The sequence below is a fragment of the Phycodurus eques genome, chromosome 2, assembly GCF_024500275.1.
Source record: "Phycodurus eques isolate BA_2022a chromosome 2, UOR_Pequ_1.1, whole genome shotgun sequence".
NCBI lineage: Eukaryota > Metazoa > Chordata > Actinopteri > Syngnathiformes > Syngnathidae > Phycodurus > Phycodurus eques.
Genome location: NC_084526.1, coordinates 29,838,194 through 29,865,191, shown reverse-complemented (window position 1 = coordinate 29,865,191; position 26,998 = coordinate 29,838,194). Strand labels below are relative to the sequence as shown.

The window sequence follows — 26,998 nt, the reverse complement described above, 5'->3', positions numbered from 1 at the left end:
TTTGGGTTGTTTGGTTTTGTTTAATGTTTTCCTGTTTTTCATGTCTTGTGTGGTCCTTTAGTTATTGTGTCCACCTGTTCTCGTCAACCTTCTACCTTGTGTCGACCAATCAACACCCTCCAGCCGCTCGTGTCTTGTCGAGGTGTTCCTCGTTGCCTCGTCAATCTGTTTGTATTTAGTTCCATGGTTTCTTTCAGTTCTTGTCGGGTCATTGTCAGGTGTCATTGTCTCTGCCACGTCTTAATCACCAGTCATGTTTTGTTTCCAGTTTTAAGTTTATTCAAGTGTTTCTTTGTTACTTTGATTATCTGTTATATGACTTTGTTTAGTTTGCTTTATCCATGTTCCTTGTTTACTTTTTTGTAAATTAAATATAATTTTTTGAGACTCCTGCACTCCGGCCTTGCCTCCCTGCTTCCCTCCACTTGGGTCCTCCACCTTTTTGCCTTGCCTTCCTCGCCTTCGAAAACCCTAATCGTGACAAAAGGAACAATATCATTTGTTTCAATGTGCCTTTTCCTAAAAAAAAAAAAAAATGTTAATCGTAACTTCTTACTTGTATTGCATGAAAACATAAAATGTTTTAATTACGAGAAAAAAATATGTCTGAACTACATTGCATATATTAATTTTAATTTTAAAGTTGTACACAGCAACAGAAAGTAGACACCTAATCAACTTTTGAAAGTCGGTTGCAACATTGACAATAACTGTTACATCGTTCTGGCTGGAGTTGCAGCACAAGCGCTTCGTAGCTTATATCTTGTGGTATTTGCAGTTGATTGACAAGTGTGTCATAGCCAATGACGCAGTGGGCAGACCCCCAACTGCCACTTCTGTCAGGGTGGCGGGTTTGAAGCCGTCTACATAGATTGACTGGCCAACATGGAGAACATGGTGAATTAGAGAAGTTGACATGGTAGATCAGTGGACTTGGCTCTCAGTGCATTGCTGTGAGCCATGTATACTTTGTAGCACTGCAGAGGCTGTGCATTAAGCAATGCATCACACATTAAACCATTTATATGTGCCTGTGTTGGTACTATTTACAAAATAAGTCTTTATTCTACTGTACTTAAATGGTGGACTAAAAGTAAGCACCTACAAGAACTCTAATCAAAACTGATGATGCTGATTATGTATTGGTATTACTGTATTTTGGGCCTTCATATATACGGTATCATAAATATACATAAATATACATTTTCTGTACTACTTGTCGTCAGGGGTGAGCTGCAAGCTATTCCAGCTGACTTTGCACAAGAGGTACACCCTGGACTCGTTACCAAGCGCAGGGCGAATATCGACAAACAACCATTCACGTTGACATTGAACATTTACAGAAACAAATATAAGTGATAAAATAAACAGAAAATAAAACAAAACGAAAATCAACAAAAGAAATGAACAAATGTACGTGTTTAATAGGAGTAGGAAGAAGATTTTCATTTTTTTTGCTCATACCTAATGGTTATATTCATTTATCACTCTTGTTTTAAACATGTTAAACAACCCTAAAGCTCCATGTACAAGGGACAGACACATGTACGGACAATTTGGAGTCTTCATTCTACCTAACATGGATATGTATTGAATGTGGGAGGAAGCTGGAGTACACCAAGAAAATTGAGAATGGATAAAATTATGCTAACAATGACAATGAAAATGATAAAGTCAGTTTTCGAATCTGCAGGATAATGATGATGTAAAAGTAGGCCAGGCCTAAAACGGCTTCAAATAATTAAATTCTGAATCAGCTTTATTATCTATTAAAAAACACAAGGAATTTGTCACTGATCGTTGGAGCCACTCTCCTGTGACAACAAACAGCCACTCTGACAAAATATACATTTAGGACATAAAACACATGTGTGGCGAGTCATTGAGCACTGAAAGTGGACCACTAGTGTGATGGTACTGATATAATGGCAGTTGCGCGAATGATGCAGTCCTTAAGCTATTTGGAGCTAAAGGGACTAATAGTGCAATGAGCTGGTACAGTGCCGATTGTGCAAATGGTGCGGAGAGTTCTAAAACACACGAGTGGTCAGTAGTAATCAACAACAGTAGGCAAATAGTGCAGCAACAGTGAGTTTATGAATAATGTAGAAGTGTCCCAACAAAGATGTGCAAAATTGGCAGCATCTTGCAATGAAATTGTAAGGTAACTGTTTAACAAGTTAATGGCAAGAGGGAAGAAGCTGTTGGAATGTCTGCTGGTTTGAGTTAGCATTCTTTGATAGTGCCTACCTGAGGCAAGGAGCTGGAATAGGTGGTGACCAGGATGTGGAGGGGTAAAAAAAAAAATGCAAGATTCAATGCAAGAGTCCTCATTTCTTCTTGTCATGGAAATGTGTGGCATTTTGGGGATTTTCGTGATGTAAAAGTGGCATGTGAACATTTCCTGAAGGACCTGCACATGTTGACATTGAAATGTTTTGAACTTGTTGCAGGATGTGGAAGAAATTGGACTGGATATTGGATATTTTGGACTGAATTATAATGCATGCACTACATTTTTATGGCTCTTTGCTTGAAGAACCTTTCTTGTGTTGGACTTCTTTAACTTTTGAATGAGGACTTCTCCGATAGTAGTATTAGAATTTATTGAGGTAACTAGGAGTATACTTAATACGGCTAGTTAGTTTTTTTAGACCTTCTTATAACATTTATCACACAAACATTGGCACCTGTGGCACGGTGGACGACTGGTTAGCACGTCTGCCTCACACTTCTGAGGACTGGGGTTCAAATCCCCGCCCCGCCTGTGTGGAGTTTACATGTTCTCCCCGTGCCTCCGTGGGTTTTCCCCGGGGACTCCGGTTTCCTCCCACTTCCCAAAAGGATGCATGGTAGGTTGATTGAAGACTCTAAATTGCCTGTAGGTGTGAATGTGAGTGCAAATGGTTGTTTGTATATATTATCGTACTACTCGCGTGAAGTCTCGGCGCCCTTTTGTAATATTAGTCATTCGAACTGCTCTAAGTGCTAGAGGACTCTGCATCTTTTTGCACAATTGTCAAAAAAAAATAAAAAATGTACTGGCATTACCAGATTACTAGCAACCCTTTATTGCTCAGTGACTGTTTTTCTCAATGTCTTTATGTCTCAAAAGTGTTCTCTGTCAATTGACTGTCTGTTGTCGTACTAGAGCGGCTCCAATTACCGGAGACAAATTCCTTGTGTGTTTTTTGGACATACTTGGCAAATAAAGAGGATTCTGATTCTGATTCTGATTGTTTATGTCCCCTGCGATTGACTGGCGACCAGTTCAGGGTGTACCCCGCCATAGCTGGGATACGCCCCAGCACGCCCGTGACCCTAGTGAGGATAAGCAGTTGAGAAAATGGATGGACATTAGCACATGCATGCCACCTCAGTCAAATTTCCTGGGGTAGTAACTTTTATAGAAATTCCATAACCCAAAATGTACATCATTTCTAGGTTGCAAGGAGACAGTGTGCATCATTGTTTGCACATAAAGAGACAAGAAGACGTTGTAATCTACATTGCCAAAAACATCGCAAGGGAGGGAGAAAAAAAAACTATTGTTTTTGCTTTAACCGATAACACTGCGCTCAAATGACGGAGACTATAGTTATCCATGCTTGGCTCTCTCTCCGTGGTCAGAGTCATTCACTCCCACGCTGACCCTCTTATAGCCAGGAGCGCTAAACACTGTAAAACCAATTCATTAAAATCTGCTGTTAGTGAGAGGACACACACGCACACACGCGCACACACACACACACACACACACACACACACAGATGAGCAAATGGACCATTGCCAATTATGTGATTCCCTGCCAGTTAGAAAGAGATTTAGGCAATAAGCGTCTGAGGAGGGAGCTAGCGAGTGTAGTGTGGAAGCATGTGTATGAATGTGTATGTTGTCTTTATACGTAATGCTCACACATGTTATTCATATCAGCAGAGCGTTAAAGTTTCAGAGTTACTTGAAATGCATGCCCTTTTCAATTAAAAGGCCAATTTGATGCATTGTATATAGTATACCCCAAATTGTAGTCCTTTTTATGTCCCTTTTTGGAAATTTAAAACATTGGAGGCTATTAAAACAGTCAATGTTTTTGTAAATTGCTCATTATCATCATCCTCATTTTCTCAAATTAATTATAATGATATGGATAGAATATTTAATTACACATCATTATATTTGATTTTTTCTACAGCGATTGGGAGCGTGCCTTGCCATTGGCTGCCAAACAGTCCAGGGTGTACCATGTTCTTGCCCAAAGTCAGCTGGGATAGGCTCCAGCAAACTGCAACCCTTGTGAGTTGAAGCAGTATGGGTGATGGATGGATGATTGGGAGCAATCACACAATTCGATATATTGAATGAGGCCTGTGAGGTCCATTCTTTACTTGAGGCCTTCCAGTTGAGTGAATTACACTGCATCTTAAAGTATTCACTGCGCTTCACTTTTTCCACAATTTATGTAAATAAACTGAATAAATATTTTTTGTCCTCTAAAACTAGGGGAAAAAAATCACATTTGCCCTATTCACATCCTTTGAAATGTAAAGATGATCAGTGGAAGCAGGATGCACTTGAGCTCATTGTTGAGCTGGATGGCAAAGGCTTTGAATACTTGTACACTGTACATGTGATGTATTTTATTTTTAATACGCCCGTCCATCCATCCATCCATTTTCTGTACCACTTATCCTCACTTGGGTTGCGGGCATGCTGGAGCCTTACCCAGCTAACTCTGGGGGAGAGGCAGTGTACACCCTGAACTAGTCGCCAGCCAATCGCAGGACACATAGAGACAAACAACCATTCCCACTCACTTTCACACCTACGGGCAATTTGACTCTTCAATTAACCTACCATGCATGTTTTTGGGATGTGGGAGGAAACCGGAGTGCCCGGAGAAAACCCACGCAGGCACAGGGAGAACATGCAAACTCCACACAGGTGAGGCCGGATTTGAACCCGTGTCCTCAGAACTGTGAGGCAGATGTGCTAATCAGTCATAGACCGTGCCGCCTTTTTAATACATGCAAAGTTTAAAAAAAAAAACCTGTTTCTTTGTGTCTGTGGGGTGTTGTGTGTAACACAGAAAAATGTGTAAAACTGCTTTGAATACAGTAATTCCCAATATTATAATAATATAATTTTAATGGCTGTGTTATGGGTTGCCGATGCATGTGTGTGTACATCATTGTATTAACGTTATGGGGTTCTACAAGAGAAGCCCATAACGTAATAACAGCCCACAAAATAATAACAGCCCATAATATAATAAATGTTAAAATGTTATAGACCCAGAACGTAATGTAATAACAGGCTGAAATAAGTACTGAAACTAAAACGTCCAGTACATTTGGGGAGAGCTTGAAAGGCCAGCTCATGCAAACCATCAAGATAAACAGACAAATACATGGAGATAAGGAGAGGGAGAGCGAGAGAAACAGACAGATGGAGAAAGTATGCATTTTTACAGTTATAGCTAACAATAATTTTTTTTAAATAATAATAATATAAGTATATTTTTACATTATGGGCACAGTTATTACATTATGGGCTTCTACAGGCCCCAGTTATGAGTATGTTCAGTTTTATGCAGCAGTTTTTCAACTATCCAGCCATCCATCTATCAATTTTCTGAGCCGCTTCTGCACACTCCGAGCAGAGGATCAAACATTCAAAATTAAAATTTTAACACTTAGGTGTGTGTGTTTTTTTATTTATGTCACTTGTTTGACACACCGCTGGAATATTTATTTCAAGTAAATTCCACATTCTGACAACATACCTACAAGAGAATAATTCAAGAAAATGATCAATTCAGTCCTGTATTTATTTATTATCCACAAAGTAACTTGATAGACTAGTTTATTTCACTGTCTGTGCAATGATGTGTTACTATTTAAAATTATTTTGAGTAGAATGGCCATTAAAATATGCTGATGCAGCTTTGCAGATTTTGTGCCCCTGGGTTGGAATTTATGGATAAAGGGAAGCTCACATTAAGAAAAGGGACTTTATGGCACATAACAGAAGGCGAGCTACAAACCTGGAGCCTTTAAAATTCATTGCTGCAGCAGCTGGGTGAACAAGTGAAAGGTTGATGGCAAACTCCCAGCCAACATCTAACTAACTACAGCTCACTTTTAAGACCTTCTGAGCTTTATTAATCCCCAAATGCCTCAAAAACCTGGATCTGGGATTTATTTTACTTTTTTATTTTTCTTTGATACCTTTGGGACAGTTTTCCCCGTGCCTGCGTGGGTTTTCTCTGGGCACCCCGGTTTCCTCCCACATCCCAAAAACATGCATGGTAGGTTAATTGAAGACTCTAAATTGCCCGTAGGTGTGAATGTGAGTGCGAATGGTTGTTTGTTTCTATGTGCCCTTCGATTGGCTGGCAACCAGTTCAGGGTGTACCCTGCCTCCTGCCCAATGATAGCTGCGATAGGCTCCAGCCCTCCCGCGACCCTTGTGAGGATAAGCGGCTCAGATAATGGATGGATGGATACCTTTAGGACATCACCAATGTATCTGAAGTGAAAAGAATCAATACTGCATTATAACATAACCTCTGTTTTACATCCAATGCTACTTTTCCGAAGTAAAGGTTCTGGGTGTACCTTCTTTGTGGGTTTGAAAACACATTAAGCTTCTGAAGTTGTGGACACTTAAACTTCTAGAATCAATAAGATATATATATATAATGCATTAGAAGCACATCATTACATGCAATAATGTACAGTAGTTGTTACCATGGTCACTAGCTGTCATTAGTAGCACTATCCAAACTCCCAAAAGCCTACTTTAGACTTTTAAAAGTCATTTATTATGACCACATTTGAAGTACAACAGACTCTTTGAAGCAAACATCTTTCAGTTTAAGTGATCATTGGGTTCTGGAGTGCCTACCTTCTTCCTTTGTAACCACAAATCCTTAAAATCCTACAGGTTTAACGTTGGCTGAGTGATTTAGCTATTAATCGCATCCTGGAGACAGTTTATCTGGACCATTGGTCCCACTACACTTGACTTCATCTAATTTAGTAGCATTATAGCTTGGGTAGTGCAGATAACATCTTATGCCTTTATTAACTGTGGATTACCTGATGTGGCCCCACTGTTTTCTCATTTCAATCGGCGCTAATATTCATTCTTATCGCTTTATGATTAATCACAGACTTGTCTTGGCCCTCTAGGTTGATAATTTTTTGGCTTCAATGCTGATTTACATATTTATGAGGACAAAAGTCAATGAACAGCATATGGAGCTGGTAGATATGTTTTTGTTGCAATAAAATGTTTAATGCAGTACAACAGGGATTCTTGACATCTAAAGCTTGTGTAAACATTTACAAATTACATAATCCAAAAATAGGTGTTTCACTTTAAACTTTGATATACAGTATACTGTACTATAAATATCATTGGAGCAAAAGCATCCATCCATCCATCCATCCATCCATTTTCTGAGCCGCTTCTCCTCACTAGGGTCGTGGGCTTGCTGGAGCCTATCCCAGCTGTCATCGGGCAGGAGGCGAGTTACACCCCGAACTGATTGCCAGCCATTCTCAGGGCACATACAAACAAACAACCATTCGCACTCACAGTGCGAATGGTTGCCTATTGGCAATTTAGAGTCTCCAATTAATGCATGTTTTTTGGGATGTGGGAGGAAACCAGAGTGCCCGGAGAAAACCCACGCAGGCACGAGGAGAACATGCAAACTCCACACAGGCGGGGCTGGGGATTGAACCCAGGTCCTCAGAACTGTGAGGCTGACACTCTAACCAGTCACCCACTGTGCCGCCAGCAAAAGCATTACTTTTTAATATATATGTATATTGTCGTCGTTCAAAGATAAAAATGTATTTCATGAAATTCTCTTTCATTTACTGCACTTCCTTTTCAAACACATTATAGGCAGTGACAAGAATTGCTCTTTTTTTCTCCCATTTGGATGAGGAAAGCGTAATTAGACAAATTTCTTTGTTCTGTTTTCTTAACCAAAAAAAAAAATTCTTCTCTGCACGCTGTTGTTAGAAGTACTATATATATATATATATATATATATATATATATATATATATATATATATATATATATTCCATCCATTTTCTGAGCCGCTTATGATCACAAGGGTCGCGGGAGCGCTGGCGCCTATCCCAGCTATCATCGGGCAGGAGGCGGGGTACACCCTAAACTGGTTGCCAGCCAATCGCAGGGCACATACAAACAAGCAACCATTCGTACTCACATACACACCACGGGCAATTTAGAGTCGTCAATTAACCTACCACGCATAATTTTGGGATGTGGGAGGAAACCGGAGTGCCCGGAGAAAACCCACGTAGGCACGGGGAGAACATACAAACTCCACACAGGCAGGGCCGGGGATTGAAGCCCGGTCCTCAGAACTGTAAGGCAGACGCTCTAACCAGTCGTCCACCGTGCTGCCTATATATATATATATATATATATATTATTTTCTGTATTAATTATTTGACATTGAGGTGAAGGTTAGATCTAATTGAATCTTCCCTCAGTTAATAAAGTAACATGGTTATCAAATAATGCATGCAAATCACAACCACGAGGGACTGCATTCAGGAGCACAGTTATCTCTGGGGTTTGGTGACGCATTGCTATTTAATCAGAGTCAATCTTTTTATTTACATTGTTTATACAGTTACAGAGTATAATTGGTTGATCATTGTTTTAGTCTGTGGTTCCCAAACTTTTCTTTGCCCTACATACACATACACGCTAGCAAAGAGCATTCAATATGCCATTGAAACTTGAGTATTTTTTTCAGAAAAGACATGTTGCTTGACTATACTGACTGAGGTGGGTATTTCCCTCCATTTCAAAATGCTGTGTTGATAAACGGTGGAGAACAATAGAATTGCTTGATTTCATGAAACCAGACTTTTACGACTTGCTTCCATCCATCCAACCATTTGTCTTTGTCTTTGTTAGGATTCCGGGTGACTTGGAGCCTGTCGCCACTGACTTTGAGTGAGAGGCTGGGTACATTCCAGATTAGTCGTCTGGTCAATTGCAAGGAATATATAGAGATAGACAACAAATCACGCTCACATTCAAACCTATAGCCAATCCACAATCTTCAATTAACTTAACAAGAAGCATGTTTTTGGAATGGGGGAGGAAACTGTAGTGCCCAGAGAAAGCCTATGCAAACACTGAGAGCGTGTAAGTGCCACACAGATTCTCAACTGAGATTTGAGAAAGACATAATAAACACTACATTATGCGTTCCTAATGTCCTTCATTGAAATTAACAAGAGAACATTTTGGAGTGATTCAAACGTGTGGCTGAACTTAGTTAATTTCTGCCTGATAAGTGTTCATTCTGGCATCAAAGAATGGTTTTCGAACGAAAGTTCATTTTCATTAAAGAGTGCCAGGTTTTGTGAGGGACTTCTTGGACAAACCCATCTTAACACATTATGTACAAGCCTTCATATGTCAGCAAATAAACACTATATTTGGCAACCAGTTCCGTGCAGCCAGAGCCGCCATTCATGGCAGGTACGTCACAGCTGTGTGAGAATGTGAGTGTGTTCAGGGAATGGGAGTAAATGGGAGTGAATGTGTTCTTTGGAGATTTATTTTCTAAAACAGTACATAATTATAAAATTGATAACTAGGAAAATTTTTATTTGTATCTGAATGATTTAGTTAAACCTCTGTGCAATCACACTGTCATGATCCATCCATTTTCTGAGCCGCTTTTCCTCACTAGGGTCGTGGGCGTGCTTGAGCCTATCCCAGCTGTCATCGGGCAGGAGGCGGGGTACACCCTGAACTGGTTACCAGCCAATCGCAGGGCACATACAAACAACCAACCATTTTCACTCACATTCACACCTGCGGGCAATTTAGAGTTGTCAATTAACTTACCATGCATGTTTTTGGGATGTGGGAGGAAACCGGAGTGCCCGGAGAAAACCCACACAGGCATGGGGAGAACATGCACACTCGACACAGGTGAGGCCGGATTTGAACCCGGGTCCTCAGAACTGTGAGGCAGATGTGCTAACCAGTCATCCACCGTGTTAGCACCTTCAATTCAATATTAAGATGAAGGTTTAGAAGGTTCTAAAAGTAAGTACATGTAAATTGAATGCTATATCATCATTGTCAAAATTCAGGGCAGGAACCTTTGTTTATTTGAACCTCTAAAGCGAAAATTATTTCTGTACATGTGTAGCGTATATTGGTTTTGGATAAAAGCGGTAATTAATTTGGGAAAGGAATATGACTAAAAGTAAATGCCTGCGTTTACTTCTGGTGTAGTTCGACGTACGTTGAAGGTTACAATCAAACTATCTTTGTCTCGTGTAGGACACCACGTCTCTTTTTATGTTCATAAATTTTAGGAAAAGTGCCAAAAAACCTCGAGCAATCTTGGTACTTTAGAAGGCTTGCTACATGGACGAAAATAACAGTTATAGTTTACAGCGGTTTGACTCTTTCAGGAAGTGGAATTTGAAATTAAGTCTACAGGTGAAACTAGAGGGGGAACAATCCAGAGGGACTTTACTACAAAACGGTACAGATAAACATTCATAAAGAAGATTGAACTCGGGATGTCAGTGTGGAATGAGGATGTGCGGTGAGAGATGTGAGAGCTGGGAATTTCTTTGAACGTTAGTATAAGCCCAATTATGCACCAATTTGTACTTGGTAATCAGCAAGTTGTACTCACGTTGCGTAGATCAAATTTTAGGCAGGCGGTTCGATCCTCTCGATGATTGGTTTGAAGTGGGTTGGGTGATGACGTTGTTCATCACGTTCTCAGAGAAAACTTGTGCGCGTAAATCCTTCCTGCCAGATTCCTCTTGGTGGTGCCTCACTCACACACAAAAGTGTAGTTTGGGAGGCTGGCAGAATAACTGCGTTCAGCAATCGTCAGCGCGACAAGGAAGGTTCGGCTGGGGCTAGCCCATTTCGGCTCGCATCTCCCACCACGTGGTGAGGAGTGGGGCTCCTTGGCTGGGAGCTAGCGTCTTCGGCGAAGCAGGAGAACAAGAAGCGAGAGAACAAAAGGCTCCAGTCTTTTGTACCAAGTAAAAAGGGGTTGCCCCAAAAGCCAAGAGCGGGAAGGACAGACCACGCCTCTGATATTGAATTTCACTTCTAGAAACATCTGTGGTCTAAAACCAGTGGAGCTAAAATAAAAAGTCAATTCCCAGCTTTTGCATAGTCTCACACACCATGGTTAATCTATGCAATGAATGTTTCAACCCTATTTAGTGGCTAACAAGACTTAATGTCCATAATGTAACACCCGTGTTGTCTGAGGTAAACAATCCTATTTGGTTGAAAAACAGATTTAACCAGCAGACCTGGAAGAAACAGTCATTAGTGACATTGCTATCATGATGTACACTGGGAGCTTCATAATATATCAAACACACATTCATCACAGTAAACCGTGGGTACTGATAATAAGCTTGCAGTGACTCTTAAACGCCAGTGGGTGTCGCCCGTGCTCTACCAATGATCCCGGCTGGTCCATTGTACTTCATTCGAGTCCCTGCGGAGGTCTGGGAGTAACAGTAACTGTGCTCAAATGACGGAGACAGTAAAAGTAACAGTAACAACTTGTGGCCTGTCTGACTAATAAATTCATTGTTGTCCATGGTCCCGAACTGTCACATTTGAAAAGAGGGTTCCCATATTCTTGGTCATTAAATCAGTCCGCAGAAAAGGGGTCTTTGTTGGAGAAACCAGTAGAAATGGCTGGAGGAGGGCTGATGATCAGTTTATGGCCCAGGTGACATAAACCAGATTTCCTGTGTTACATTCGCTACACGATAAAAACATCAATGTGGCCATAGTTAAAAAAATCGTCCTGATTGAGCAAAACCAATGTGATACTTGGGGTCAGCACATCAACATTTTTCTATATCAGCTAAACAATCTTCAACAATAAATTTGTTGTTGTCCAGTCTTATATACAGTATACCCAACAAATTGATGGATAACTAGGTTTTAAATCAGAGGTCAAAGAATGAAATTGTCGTACAGATTTTAGGAAAAATCATGGAAGTTGACGCACATGATTTGCTTTCGCGGGCCACATAAAAATAATGTGATGGGTCGAATCTGGCTCCGCGCCTTGAGTTTGACACCTGTGTTGTATGGTAAATGCTTAAAGCCCATTAGCTTTAAGACCTGAGCTCCTCATACACTGTAGCAGCTGCTCCATTTCCAAGCTGGATTAACTGGCAATGTCCAACACTTTCACGAGTGTTTCTATAATGTACAATCGTTGGCACAGAATGAAGTCATTTGCCACTCACTTTACATTTGCACTATGTCCCACCTGGCGGCTGCTGGATTCAGTCTTTCCTTCATTTTCTTTCTGCACAGAAAGAATTGACACTACATCTGCAATAGACTCAGATAAAAAAGTGACCTTAGGAATTGTATAGAACTCCATCCATCCATCCATTTTCTGAGCCGCTTCTCCTCACTAGGGTCGCGGACGTGCTGGAGCCTATCCCAGCTGTCATCGGGCAGGAGGCGGGGTACACCCTGAACTGGTTGCCAGCCAATCGCAGGGCACATACAAACAAACAACCAGTCGCACTCACAGTCACACCTATGGGCAATTTAGAGTCTCCAATTAATGCATGTTTTTGGGATGTGGGAGGAAACCGGAATGCCCGGAGAAAACCCACGCAGGCACGGGGAGAACATGCAAACTCCACACAGGCGGGGCCGGGGATTGAACCCGGGTTGTCAGAACTGTGAGGCTGATGCTCTAACCAGTCGCCCACTGTGCCGCCTGTATCGAACTCATCCTGTAAATCAGCATTTTCATTGTAACCCTTCTATAGTGACACACATCAAATACTATGACGTTTAAATTACTTTAAATTACACCCTCACTGCTCTCTGCAATATAAGAGGGGCTGGGTAGAATTGCACACTGTACTAAAATTGGTACCGGTGTTGCAAAGCTTTAATGTGAAATCTCTGATTGACTTAAAGAACTTTAGCTTCAACAGTTTCTAGTTTGAGACAAAGCAGTGGCTTTCTGATGAATAAAGAACCTATAATGAGAAGAAGAGCGAGAAGGTAAGTATGGTTGTGAAGATTTGTGAAACAGGTGCCATTAGTTTCCTTAAAAGAACAATCAGAGTTCTGCCTTCTTGCCTTGTCATTTGGATATAGTCAAATGCAAAATTGTGTAATGATGTGCTGTATTCGCACCAAGAGTGTGCAGAGAAAGAGGAAATATCTATGGTGTTCAGTTCTTCAGTTAGCTCCTACAAACTGAATCATGCATATTTATTTCAAAACAAGGCCAATTCCTTCTGAGGAATTCTTCACTTGAGCTAGATAGATAGATAGATAGATAGATAGATAGATAGATAGATAGATAGATAGATAGATAGATAGAGAAAAGACCACTTACCTGTCTCATTTATATTACAACTGCTTCAGCCTGTAAGTCATCAGGCTGCCACGTCGGACCGGCATCTTCCCTCACCATCAGACTAAACTCACCACCAGGTGGTGATCAGTTGACAGCTCTGCCCCTCTCTTCAACTGATTGTCCAAGACATGGGGCCGCACGTCTGATGACACAACCACAAAGTCGATCATCGAACTGCGACCTAGGGTGCCCTGGTGCCAAGTGCACATTTGGACACCCTTTTGCTTTAACATGATGTTCGTTATGGACAATCAATGATGAGCACAGAAGACCAATAACAGAACACCGCTGGGGTTCTGATTGGGGAGGCTGTTCCTCCCAATCACGACCTTCCAGGTCTCACTGTCATTGCCCACGGGAGCATTGAAGACCACCAGCAGAACGTTGGAGTCCTCGTCGCGCTCTCCAGCACTCCCTCCAAGGACTCCAAAACTACTACTTTGAACTGCTGTTTGGTGCTTAGGCACAAACTACAGTCAGGACCTGTTCCCCCACCTGAAGGCGTAGGCAGGCTACCTTCTTTTTCACTGTGGGGAACCCCAACGTACAGGCACTGTGCCGGGGAGCGATAATTATACCCACACCTGCTCGGTGCCTCTCACTGTGGGCAACTCCACAGTGGAGGAGAGTCCAACCCCTCTCAAGAGGACTGCTATCAGAGCCTAAGCCGTGTGTAGAGGCAAGTCCGACTATATCTCGTCGGAGCTTCTCAACTTCACACACCAGCTCGGGCTCCTTCCCTGCCAGAGAGGTGACATTCCACGTCCCTAGAGCCAGCTTCTGTAGCCGGGGATTGTATCGCCAAGGTCCCTGCCTTCAGGCACAGCCTAGCTCACACTGGTCCCAACCCCTATGGCCCCTCCCACAGGTGGTGAGCCCATTGGAAGGGGGACCTACGTTACCCTTTTAGTCTTGGCCCGGCCGGGCACCATGGGTGCAGGCACGGCCACTAGGCACTCGCCTTCGAGCCCCACCTCCAGGCCTGGCTAAATCCATATATATTTTTCATTATCGGGGTCTTTTAGCCGTGCTTTGACTGGTCCCTCACCTAGGACCTGGTTCCCATGGGTGACCCTACCAGGGGCGTGAAGCGCCAGACAATCCAAGAAGGTGCCACTCTAATTATTTGCATATCTTTTGTTAATTAATACCATCCACTCATGTGGTTGAGAAGTATCTGCCCCATTTGCACAATTTTTTGACATTTTTCCGGATGATCACACTACGATCCATCCATCCATCCATCCATCTTCTACCGCTTATCCGAGGTCGGGTCGCAGGGGCAGTAGCTTTAGCAGGGACGCCCAGACTTCCCTGTCCCCAGCCACTTCATCCATCTCTTCCTGGGGGATCCCGAGGCGTTCCCAGGCCAGCCGAAGGATGTAGTCTCTCCAGCGTGTCCTACGTCGTCCCCGGGGTCTCCTCCCGATGGGACGTGCCCGGAACACCTCACCAGGGAGGCGTCTGGGAGGCATCCAAATCAGATGCCCCAGCCACTTCATCTGGCTCCCCTCAATGTGAAGGAGCAATGACTCTACTTTGAGAGAGTATGACCGAGCTTCTCACCCTATCTCTAAGGGAGAGCCCGGACACACTGCGGAGGAAACTCATTTCGGCCGCTTGTATCCGGGATCTCGTTCTTTGGGTCACGACCCACAGCTCGTGACTATAGGTGAGGGTAGGAACGTAGATCGACCGGTAAATTGAGAGCTTCGCCTTTCGGCTTAGCTCCTTCTTTACCACAACGGATCAATACAAAGTCCGCATCACTGCAGACGCTGCACCGATCCGCCTGTCGATCTCCCGTTCCATTCTTCCCTCACTCGTGAACAAGAACCCAAGACACTTGAACTCCTCCACTTGGGGCATGATCTCATCCCTGACCTGGAGAGGGCATGCCACCCTTTTCCGACTGAGGACCAGGGTATCAGATTTGGAGGTGCTGATTCTCATCCCAGCCGCTTCACACTCGGCTGCGAACTGCTCCAGTGAGAGTTGGAGCTCACGGCTTGATGAAGCCAACAGAACCACATCATCTGCAAAAAGCAGAGATGCAATACTGAGGCCACCAAACCGGACCCCCTCTACGCCTCGGCTGCGCCTAGAAATTCTGTCCATAAAAGTTATGAACAGAATCGGTGACAAAGGGCAGCCTTGGCGGAGTCCAACCCTTCACCAGAAATGAGTATGACTTACTGCCGGATATGCGGACCAAACTCTGACTCTGATCGTACAGGGAGCGAACAGCCCGTATCAGGGGGTTCGGTACCCCATACTCCTGAAGCACCCCCCACAGGACCACCCGAGGGACACGGTTGAACGCCTTCTCCAAGTTCACAAAACACAGACTGGTTGGGCGAACTTCCATGCACCCTCGAGGACCCTGATCACACTACTAGTTACTTTAAACTGCTTAAGATTTTCTGCACCATTTGCACAATGGTCACTGTACCAGATTATTGCTCTATCAGTGATTTCAAACTGCTCTAAATTGCTAGAGGACTCTGCATCATTTGTACAATTGTCAAAAAATAAATAAATAGTCACTGAATTAACTTGAAACTGGAAGGCTGGCATTTGCCAAAATGCATGTTGACAAGTCACATACAGTAGCTTGGACAGATGAAACAAAACTGGACCAACCTTCTTGGACTCTAGGAGATCAATTATGTTTTGAGGCTGCTTTGTTACATCTGGCACACCGTTTATTTCTGTACAGGGTACAATTAAATTTAAAGACTATCAACACAGAAGAGAAGAAAGACACAAAACACACATTTTTAAAACACCCAAGAAAAAAAAATGGAATATTCTGAAGTGGCCTTCAATGCGCCTTGATATAAATAAATCCTATTGAACATTGATGGAAGAAATTGAAACATAGTCTGGATAAGCCACCTCACGAGTGAGCCAGAATACCTGCCTGTAATTAACATTTATCATTTGGTTGCGTATATTGCCTCAAGGTTGTGCCAGAAAATATTGTGATGAAAATCTACCATCATTAGTCATGAATTATGAATTCATTCGTTTTTTGTTTTTTTAAACAATTATGTTGAACCACACAAAAAAGGAATGCTTGATTGGCATTAGTTAATTCTCAGTACATTATAATTTTGTTTGATTTTCATTTACTTTTACCAGATGGGTAGCAAGAATTTTGTCAACATACAATTGTTATCCTTGTCCTAATGTTTTTTCCCCCAGTTTTGTGATATTTAGCTCTCAGTGCCTCAACCCAACACCACTAAACATTACTTTCAACAAATGGAAATAATGAAGTGATTATTTTTATGTCCTGAATCTTATGAGCAGTCACAAGCTGCCAAACACTGCTCCTTTCTTTGTACCAGGTGCAAAGATGCATGCACGCACATGCACATAGTTAAAAAGAAAAACACTTGTTGGGTAAAGAATCTAGTCTTGTGATGTCAAGCAAGAGTGCATACTGTGATAGCTCCAGTGTAATTAAAGAGAACTAAAGGTCTGCTGTGACTGCGATGCCTTGGCAGCACTCGACTAATGGTAAAGCTAATTAAAGTGTGTTTTATCCCCCTAATGAAACTCATCTCCTCGCCCTCAAGTTCAGCAGAATGACTTTTAAAGGCCCATGGGGAGATTCAGCAGTATGATACTATTTCTTACCTTTCCATGTCCCCTGTAAAAAACATTATCTACAAGTTGTGTTAATTACTTAGAGTACACGTTACTATAGTAGTTGTTCTTTATGGTCAGATAGCAGTGTTATTATCAGTATTATTCTAAACTTTTTATGTAGCAAGATTCCATCAAGCAGGTTATGCCCTAAGGCTGGCATAAATACAGTGATATATATATATATATATATATATATATATATATATATATATATATATATATATATATTATATTATTATATTTGCCTGTCTTCTGAGTGTGTCCTTTTATGTGACGTGTATCACTTAGTTTACATTGCTAAATGCCTGAAACAAAATTTTCACACAACTAAAATATAGGGAAACCACATGCTGGTACAGAATGTAAGTGGCAAAATCAGACATGGAAGTAAACAACAATAAATAAATATATGAAAGATACTGTATAGTTTGGCTGCACTGTGTGCTGCAATAGTTTCTCTCTGTTAAAGGTTGTTGCACCTCTGTATTGTACTCTTTACTGCATTAAGACCATATTTAAAAGTGTATGTTTTCACTGTGTTGTTTGGGGAGATGCGTTTGTGTGTACGTATCTGTGTATTTTGACAGGGTATATTACCACATAGTTCACTTTGTTCTTCATGGGTGTGGAATGTCCACTATAAACATGCATTGCATTTGCAGTGCACATTATTTGAACAGCTCTTGATGTAAGTAAGAGCAGACACACTGGTATGCTGCCATTTAATATGTGTAGCAGCAATAAACAAATCCTACCATTTTTTTGCAAAACAATAAAACAGCCAGCTGCTAATGCATTTGTTGCCTAACTTGTTGAGTTAACATTAAGTGAAAATGTGTGCACGTGTTTTGACTCTTGATGGAGGCAGGAAATTGTGTTAGTAAATAGGTTTAGCAAGCAATATGTCCTTTGTTGATGATGAATTCGAGTTGAACACTACTACCTGCTAAAACTCTGTCTTTGTGCCTCGGCTCTATGTTGATGTTGTTCATTTGGATGTCGGCTAAAGACAGTGATTTATGCTTGGGGCTTCATACAGAGTAGGCTCATAACACGCAGCCATTTTAAGAATCAGCAGATAATTACAGTATACATCATAGACCTCATGGGGCCCACAAGATTCATTCCATTCTACTGACTTCCAGTAAAATCTAGGACACATGGCCCTAGCGATCGAAAACATCCATCCATCCATTTTCTGAGCCGCTTATCCTCACAAGGGTTGCAGGAGAGCTGGAGCCAATCCCAGCTATCATCGGGCAGGAGGCGGGGTACACCCTGAACTGGTTGCCAGCCAATCGCAGGGCACATATAAACAAACAACCATTCGCACACACATTCACACCTATGGGCAATTTAGAGTCTTCAATTAACCTACCATGCATGTTTTTGGGATGTGGGAGGAAACCGGAGTGCCCGGAGAAAACCCACGCAGGTACAGGGAGAACATGCACACTCCACACAGGCGGGCTCTGGGGATGAACCCGGGTCCTCAGAACTGTGAGGCAGACACTCTAACCAGTCGTTCACCGTGCTGCCCTATGCAAAACAAATAAAATTTAACAAAAATGTTTGTGACGGTATTTGCATGTAATTTTGCAGTTTTCCTCTTGAAATGTCATTAAACAGTGGTGACTTTAGCATTTTTATTGCTCTTCTTCATTGTAGTTAACGGTATGTCTTGATTTAACCAAAGGTTTGTCTTGATTCAGTACTGGATGTAAAAGAGTCCTGCTCCTTTGAGCACTGTAGAATTTTTTAAATTAAATGATGACTTCTATGTTTTGAAGTATTTTGTGTACCTATTGAGTTTATGTCATATACGTACCAACGTACCAGTTGCTGGGTATATTTAGAAAATTACTATCTGCGCAAATGACAACCACACATACCATTTTCTAACTTTTTGTTTTGTTCTAATCTTTATTGAAGGGAACATTAACTCGCGCCCGAACTGAACTGAACCCTGAATATCTGGACCTTCGTCCCCGAGCTGAGCTCAACCCTGAATATTGGACCCCTTGCACACCCTTAGTGAGTACCAATGTTCCTTCCTAATGGAATTTTGCTTGTTCAATTCAACTGACTTTTCCCAAAATCAGTAAAATGTTTGCATCTCATTCAAATCATTCAAGCATGCTTAGTCCTCTTTACAAGTTAAACATTGCCTGCTTCCTTCCTATGCCAAGTATTCTTCACCTATTAGAATTTGTGTTACATTGTAATTAGAACATCATTAGGTTCACTGCCTAATGTAATGAAAATATCCCTGCCATTTTTACTTGAGAAATGAGTGTTAGTCTCATTAACTCCATCCTTGGAAAACACAGCGTGTGTTAGTCATTTGGGTGTTGGAGGAGATTGCTTGTGTTGTTGTGCATAGACACTGCTGAATCTTAATGATGTCACTTTCTCTAACTTGCCATTATCAATACAGCTTATAAGCAAGGGGAAGGTTCCTTGTGGGCAAGGCCTCTTACCATATTTTCCTTCCATTATAAACTGTATTGTCAAGCCAATTTGCCTCTGTGCCTCAGTGATCCTCTTTGAAAATGAGACAAGCTTTTATTTTGTTGATTTACATATATCTATATGCACCTGACAAATGATTTACCACTGTGATTATGATCCCACGAAACCGCTATAATATGAAAACAAACACCCACAGGTAGCATGCATGCATATATTGAAGTTCCACCAGGATAATAAAGAAGTACAGACAGACAGAAACATAATGATGTTGACAGGGTCCACATTAACCAGTAATCTGTCCACTTTTGACACCCTCCATATATTACTGCATGGGATGCCAACATAATAGCTGTATATTATTTCATGTCATTGTAATTGCTAAACCCCATCCAATCTTTGTAAAAATAAATAATTCTCCCGTAAGAAGGATTATTAAATATTTTATTTATTACATTAATAGAAAACCTGCTTCACGTCAAGGTTTTTGCTCAAAGTTTTGTTGTCAAGATAACCATTAAAAAAGACAAAAATCATAATCTATGATCAAATTCAGTATGGGTACATACAAAACACATCCATTATTTCACCTCAATGTAAAAAAAAAAAAAAAAAAAAAAAAGCAACAACAACAAAAAATGCCATATAAATGTACATTTAGTAACACAAATTAATAATAAGCATTACGTTAATTGTTGCATGTAATATTTTGTCAAAACAGGGTGACTAAAAGTATTTTGTATAAACACCAAATGTGTTTCTTTGTTTTACAAAACATTATCTTGCCACATACTTTCATTCTCATTAGTTGTAGACACATTAAACATTTATCGCCTGTGCTTCTGTGGATTAAATATCAACACGTGAGTATGAGTCACAAGACAGCAGTATACATAGACTGTAAACATAGAGAATAGAAGTCTCCCCTTCCCAAACTCCCAATAGGCTGGATACAAGCCCTCAGGTATCGTTTTGTGCTGCACTGATTAGACCATAGTGGCTCCAGTCGGCACAAGAGGTCAAACGACTGCACTATAGAATTCACCAGCAATATTCTCAGTTTGGTATGATATTTTATCCTTCTGTGGTTGTGAGTACAATATGTTTTTATTTTTTATTTTTTTTTTATATAGGGCTTCTGGCCCTTTCCACAAACTCTCTTGAGGCAATACTTTTTTCTTTTGTGAAATGCAACTTCCAGTATACTGAGAAAACTGCAAAAGCAAGATGTGCCCAGTTGTTGTGTGATTTTGTGATTAGTGGACTCCTTCACAATGGCATGTGGAGAAAAGGCTGTTTTAACTGACTGTTGACACAGTTATTATATTATATTCTGTTATATTCTCTGTTGAACACACCCGAGGCGAGATTTTATATGGCGCTCCCCTACATCGTCGATATACATACGCTCACAATTTTTTTTTTAACGTTGCCTTTAATTTCTAAGATAACATGTCACACAATTTAAAATATAAAAGAGAACATTTTCTTCATTTCATGACTACATCGTTACAGTCAAACAAATCATGCAAGTAACGTGTTGCGACATCTAATGGGACAAACCAAAAGTAACAACATGACCTATCTTTCTCCCACTTTCCCTTTTTTTTTCCTTCCCTGTGTTCTGGGCAGTTTAGCCGTTTTGGCATGTTTAAAAAGTTTTCTGGAGTCATATCATTAAATTCGCGCTACCCCAACAGAACAGTATACCAATCAGCCAGAGGAGGGAGTATTTGGTACAGTGATCCCTCATTTATCGCAGGGGTTGGGTTTCGGACCACACCTGCAATCAGTGAATTCCGCGATGTTGTGTCCATGTTTTTTTTTTGTCTTTTACATATTTTGTCAATTTTTTGTAAATATTTTGTATTTTGCTGCTCCCCGGTCCCACACTTGTTATTCTTTCCCACACTCTTAATAACCTCTACCATACTCATAAACATTTCCTATACTCTTAACCACTTGTTATACTCTGTTATTATTTTTCATTTTATGAACCAGACCGAAGATTCATTTATGCCATAATGGCTACAGACAGGCATAAACTTTGTACTTGTCTGCCCTTCCTTCAACAGGTCGAGAAGTTTCATCTTTACTGCTAGATAGCTGCTAATGCTATCGTCTTCCTCCGCCGCTAACTGCTAGCCAGCAGTTACCTTGTTTGAGCGGCATTGTAGGGCTTGACATAAAGTATTGTAATGTCTTCCAATAATACACAATGAGACGTTAGTCTGTTTATCTCATAATTTTTTATGACGTAACGAAACACAGTTACAGTGAGACGTGCACCGTCAAACTGCCTCTCCGCTCGCCCGCCCGCATGGAGAGATGAGGCGTTAAAGATACCCGAAAATTTCAGCTCTCAGCACAACTGACCTTTTGTACTGTACTGTACAGGTATTTTATTCCTTGTAGTATGTGTTCTAATGAATTTTCATTTGCTTTTTTCATGTTTTCATATTATTGTACCATGACAATGAAAAATCTGTAAAAAAAGAATTCTCTGATATGGTGAATTATCAGCAATATAAATATGATTTTAAAGAATCTGCGATGGACTGAATTCGCAATAGGTGAACTGTGATATAGCGAGGGTTTACTGTATTATCATTTCTTATAGGAATAATTGGGCATTTCTTTGAATTTGAATCTATCTATGTTTTCCATGCAAATATGTGCAGCAGCAGAAGATTTCATTTGGATTTTACTCAATGATCAACAAACATTTTTCTTTAGTTTCATTTTATTTTAGCATTCAGTAGTTTGACAGCTCATCAAGAGGTTTCATTCATTACATTTGTCTCTAGCAATGAGTTGCTTTAAGTGCATTGGTGTTTGCATTTGAATTCTATTTAATATTTTGAGAAAAATCCATAAAAATAACAATAGAACATATGTTTTTGTAGATAAGTATAAGTAGTAAAAGAGAAATATAATGCACACATATCAAGCTCTGGACTTACATTTGTTCATTTTTCACATTTCTCCAAAAACAAATGATGCTGCCACGGTTGTTTTAACTTTTTAGTTCAACATTAAATGATGAATGTACAGTATTTACATATTCTTATTGTCCTTTAATATTGTAACTAACTGTTATATGTGTTTATTGTTTTGTGTTGCTGGTGGGGGGTTATGAGAGCAAGATGTGTTCTGTTGAGCATAGTGGCGTTAATGCCAAGGGGCTTTGAAGGCATCACGCTGCTTGGTGTGGGGAAAACAGGAGAGAGAGTAAGCGCGTCGAGGTGAGCTGATTTCCAAGTACCGTATTTTCACGACCATAGGGCGCACCGTATTAAAAGGTGCAGTCTCAGTTACGGGGTCCATTTCTGTATTTAACACATACATAAGGCACGTTCGAATCCCTGCTACAACTGTCCGCATGTCGAAGTGTCCTTGGGCAAGACACTGAACCCTAATTTTCTCCCAGTGGGCCTGGCGGCGCCTCGCAAAGCAGCAGTCGCCCATTGGTTTATGAATGTGTGTGTGAATGTGAGGCTTTGTAAAGCACTTTGGGCACTGTGATGATGTAGATATAGTGCTATATAAGCACTAAGATATCAAATAAACGACATTTTTTTATGCATCTCAACATTCAAATTAACCTTGCTGGTTGCATTCCTTAACCGAAGAGCACCGACGTCCGTATTATTGGGAAGCTTTTATTTTGAAGGTGGCCTTTCGCCGCGAGTCCACTTTTCCTCTGTATAAGCAGCGTGTATGGAAATGCTCCCAGTCAGTCAAGCAGAGCGCTCATCCCACAACAACATTTATAGAATTTGGAACTCGGTGCACACATAAGGTGCGTCGCATTATAAGGCGCCCCGTCCATTTTGGAGAAAATTTACGACTTTTAAGTGCCCCTTATGGTTGTGAAAATACAGCACTGTACATAGTTCACCTTGCTCTTCTGTTTTTTAATTGCTTATATTATTTTCAATATACTCCTCTTGTAGTAATTTTGATTTGAAATAGTAATGATTCATTTCAATATAATGATATTGAAGGTGGCGGCACGGTGGACAACTGGTTAGAGCATCTGCCTCACAGTTCTGAGGAACTGGGTTCAATCCCCGGCCCCGCCTGTGTGGAGTTTGCATGTTCTCCCCGTGCCTGCATGGGTTTTCTCTGGGCACTCTGGTTTCCTCCCACATCCCAAAAACATGCATGGTAGGTTAAATGAAGACTCTAAATTGCCCCTAGGTGTGAATGTGAGTGCGAATGGTTGTTTCTTTATATGTGCCCTGCGATTGGATGGCGACCAGTTCAGGGTGTACCCCGCCTCCTTCCTGATGATAGCTGGGATTGGCTCCAGCACTCCCGCAACCCCTGTGAGGATAAGCGGCTCAGAAAATGGATGGATGGATGGATGGATATTGAAGGTGAATTTCCACCCAATTTTTGGCGCCCCATTGATGCCACAGCGGCATTAGCATGTGCTAATCTCACCCCGTGGAAGGGTCGGCCCTGACTGTAATAGCTAACAAATCAACTGTCTATGCAGGCTTTATCATGTGATCATGTTTGTCTGCGAGACACGGAACCAAGGTGAAATGCATTTTTACGTACAATTTTGTACAACTAGACACTCAGTTTGTTCTGTTTTGGCTGCTTTTCTTCACCTAGCTCCTTTTTTCTACTTTCCTTCTCTTTGATCTTATCTCCAGTAACACAATCCTTATTTAGACCACAACAGATACAGCATATCCAAATATCTCAATGAGTATCCTACAGATTCCATTTACTGTCTACGAAGTTAGACATTAGGCCAGGTTTTTTACTCCCTGTATGAGAAATCCTCAGAGTCTGATTCGTTTCCAGTGGGGGTAGGACTCCACCAAGGCTGCCCTTTGTCACAGATTCTGTTCATAGCCTTTACGGACAGGATTTCTAGACACAGCCAAGGTGTTTCGGGCATCCTGTTTAGAGGTTTTAGTATGAGGTCTATCCTTTTTACAGATGACGTAGTTCTGTTGGCTTCATCAAGCCACGATCTTCAACTGTTGCTGTAGCTGTTTGTGGCCAAGTGTGAAGCAGTTGGGATGAGAATCAGCGACAGGCAAAGCTGTCCTGGTCATTTTATGTTCCCACCCTCACATACGGTCACAAGCTGTGGGTCGTGATCAAACAAGATCAAATGAGATTCGACCAGTAATATTATATTGATATGATATTTGCGGCACTTTACATTTATGTGTCCTAAAAGCTGATAAAGTCAATCCTTGTTAGACATGTTCCCCCAGTTTCTAGTCTGATGTAGCTCTGGATTCGTCAAAGAACCGTGCCATTTTCTGGCTGGACCTCGCTGTATGCAGGAACCTCAAAGACAAGATACACATTTGTGTACTCATGCTCCCTGTCGTACCCCCTTTCTTCCTGCACAAGAGGAAATGATGACTCTTGTTATCGCCTCAAAACAAGATGGTCACAGTGCGCCTACAGAGCTGCCTTATTATGTTACCCAACATCTTTATTGTATTGGTGTTCGATAAGTTTGTTTACCTTTGTCATTGACAGTGCATTAGGGAGTTGTTGTATGAGGGAGGGGTCAGCAGAGTGGTGACAGACAACGTGAAAACACACATCTGGTGAAAATGATTAAATTTGCTTAGAAAACTGTTGAGCAGTTTTCAGCTATGTCCCTTGGCATCCTTTGCTCATCACTCGAGCCTGAATTTATTAACCTTATTAGGGCTTAATGGAGATCATGTGATCAAGTCACATTGGATTTAACAAATTCAATTCCCAACAGGACAAATAAACACATTAAAGAACTTAAATCACTTTGTTGACTCAATTCAGGTATACTTTATTTTTAGAGCACTTAAAAAAAAAACTGCTGTTCATAAATAAAATAAAACAAAAAACAGAGTTTTAATTTATCATTATGATTATAATTATTACTATTACTAAATTAATAAAATATTCCTTTGTAATATAAAATATCATATTTTAAAAAATATAACCAGTCTGTGACATCGAGAAACTCTTGCAGCGCCTCCCATTTCTCTAGACCAGTGATTCTCAAAGTGTGGTACGAGTACCACTATTGGTGCTCTGTCTCCCTCTAGTGGTACGAGAAAAAATCACTGAAGTAAATGTTCAAACTGTGCGTGATGTTTCAGTGGCTCCACCTTTTTTTTACATCCAGAACACTCCATTTCTAAGTACAGTTCATTTGTATTTAACTTTTAAGTTCAATACATTTTGCATGTATTAATTTTTATTTTCAAACATTTATATAGGTACCTGAATGTATGTACACTATTAAATTATGTGCAAAAAAATTTATTGAATCATTATTAAAGCTACTCTATTTTATTGTTGGTCATGATGGTGGTACTTGGAAAATCCGTATTTTTTTTTTGAGATGGCAGTTGAAAGTTTGAGAACCACTGCTTTAGACCTAACTGTCAAAGTCCTTATGTTGCCCACCTGCTGTTCCGTCAGCAGCCTGTTGGTGATATCAAGTTGGGGTCAGATTCCCCAGAGGAGGGATAAAAGAAAAATTCTATGCACCCTTCACATTGGTATTTAGCATAATAGGCGGTCAAAAGTTTTATTCCGTCTTGTTTCATGGTCTACATGTTGTGTGAATTTGTTAGCAGATAAGAGAGAGGAACATGATTTGACGTTTTCACTCACCAGTATGAGGGCGCAGTAATGTTGAAATTGTAATCTCGCGATCGTTGGCTGCAGCTGATGATAGAATGTGAAAAAAAAAAAAAAAAACTGCAGTTTTCCAACAGCCCTGAGTTTGTACTTTGGTTAGTAACATCACATTCCCCATCATGATAAGTGGAAGGAAATGGTTCAAATCTCCTGTGCCATTCAGCTCTCTCAGCCACTTTACTTCACTTTAGCGCCCGCTCTGGACCCTCTCCATTTCTCCTCTAGAAAATATTTTTCACTGAGGGGATGCCAGCCTGCTCCATGTTAGAGACAAAAAAGGCAGTAGCTCCTTGCAGATGTAGGTGACGCATCGTAACCAAATGGGGGGGGGGATCATAGCATCGATTCTCTCATCTTGAACTAAAAGCAAAACACAGTAAATTGGGAAACATATAAAACAAAGGGGAAAGAAACAAAGAAATAAAGGAGAATGTGAATCGGAGCTACTGTTGCAGGCTATTAACTCTCAGCACCCAGAAGTGACTCCACCTTGTCTAATTTAAATGTCCGATTGGATTATTGTTTATCATTGTCTTGTCCCCTATCATTAGCGTCAACATTCTTACCACAGTGCTGAATAAATATTAACAGTAGCTAGGACTTAGATATTGTTTTGGGCCAAATTTCATTCTAAATACAGGTTGTTAATTAATTCATGGACAAAAACTAACCATGCTTAAAACTAATTTTGTGCTACTGATTCCTCCTGATTGGATTGAAATATTTGCAGAT

The 26,998-nt window shown here is 40.8% G+C and overlaps 1 protein-coding gene across 3 annotated transcripts in view; it reads left to right on the top strand.

Moving 5' to 3' along the window:
- Positions 1 to 26,998, top strand: part of LOC133399093 (protocadherin-9) — a 244,805-nt gene that overhangs the window by 47,574 nt on the left and 170,233 nt on the right. For all 3 annotated transcript variants that reach the window (XM_061670218.1, XM_061670219.1, XM_061670216.1), the window contains exon 3: positions 19,058 to 19,159. In XM_061670218.1, the coding sequence (XP_061526202.1) occupies positions 19,058 to 19,159 (102 nt within the window). The remainder of the gene's footprint in view (positions 1 to 19,057; positions 19,160 to 26,998) is intronic.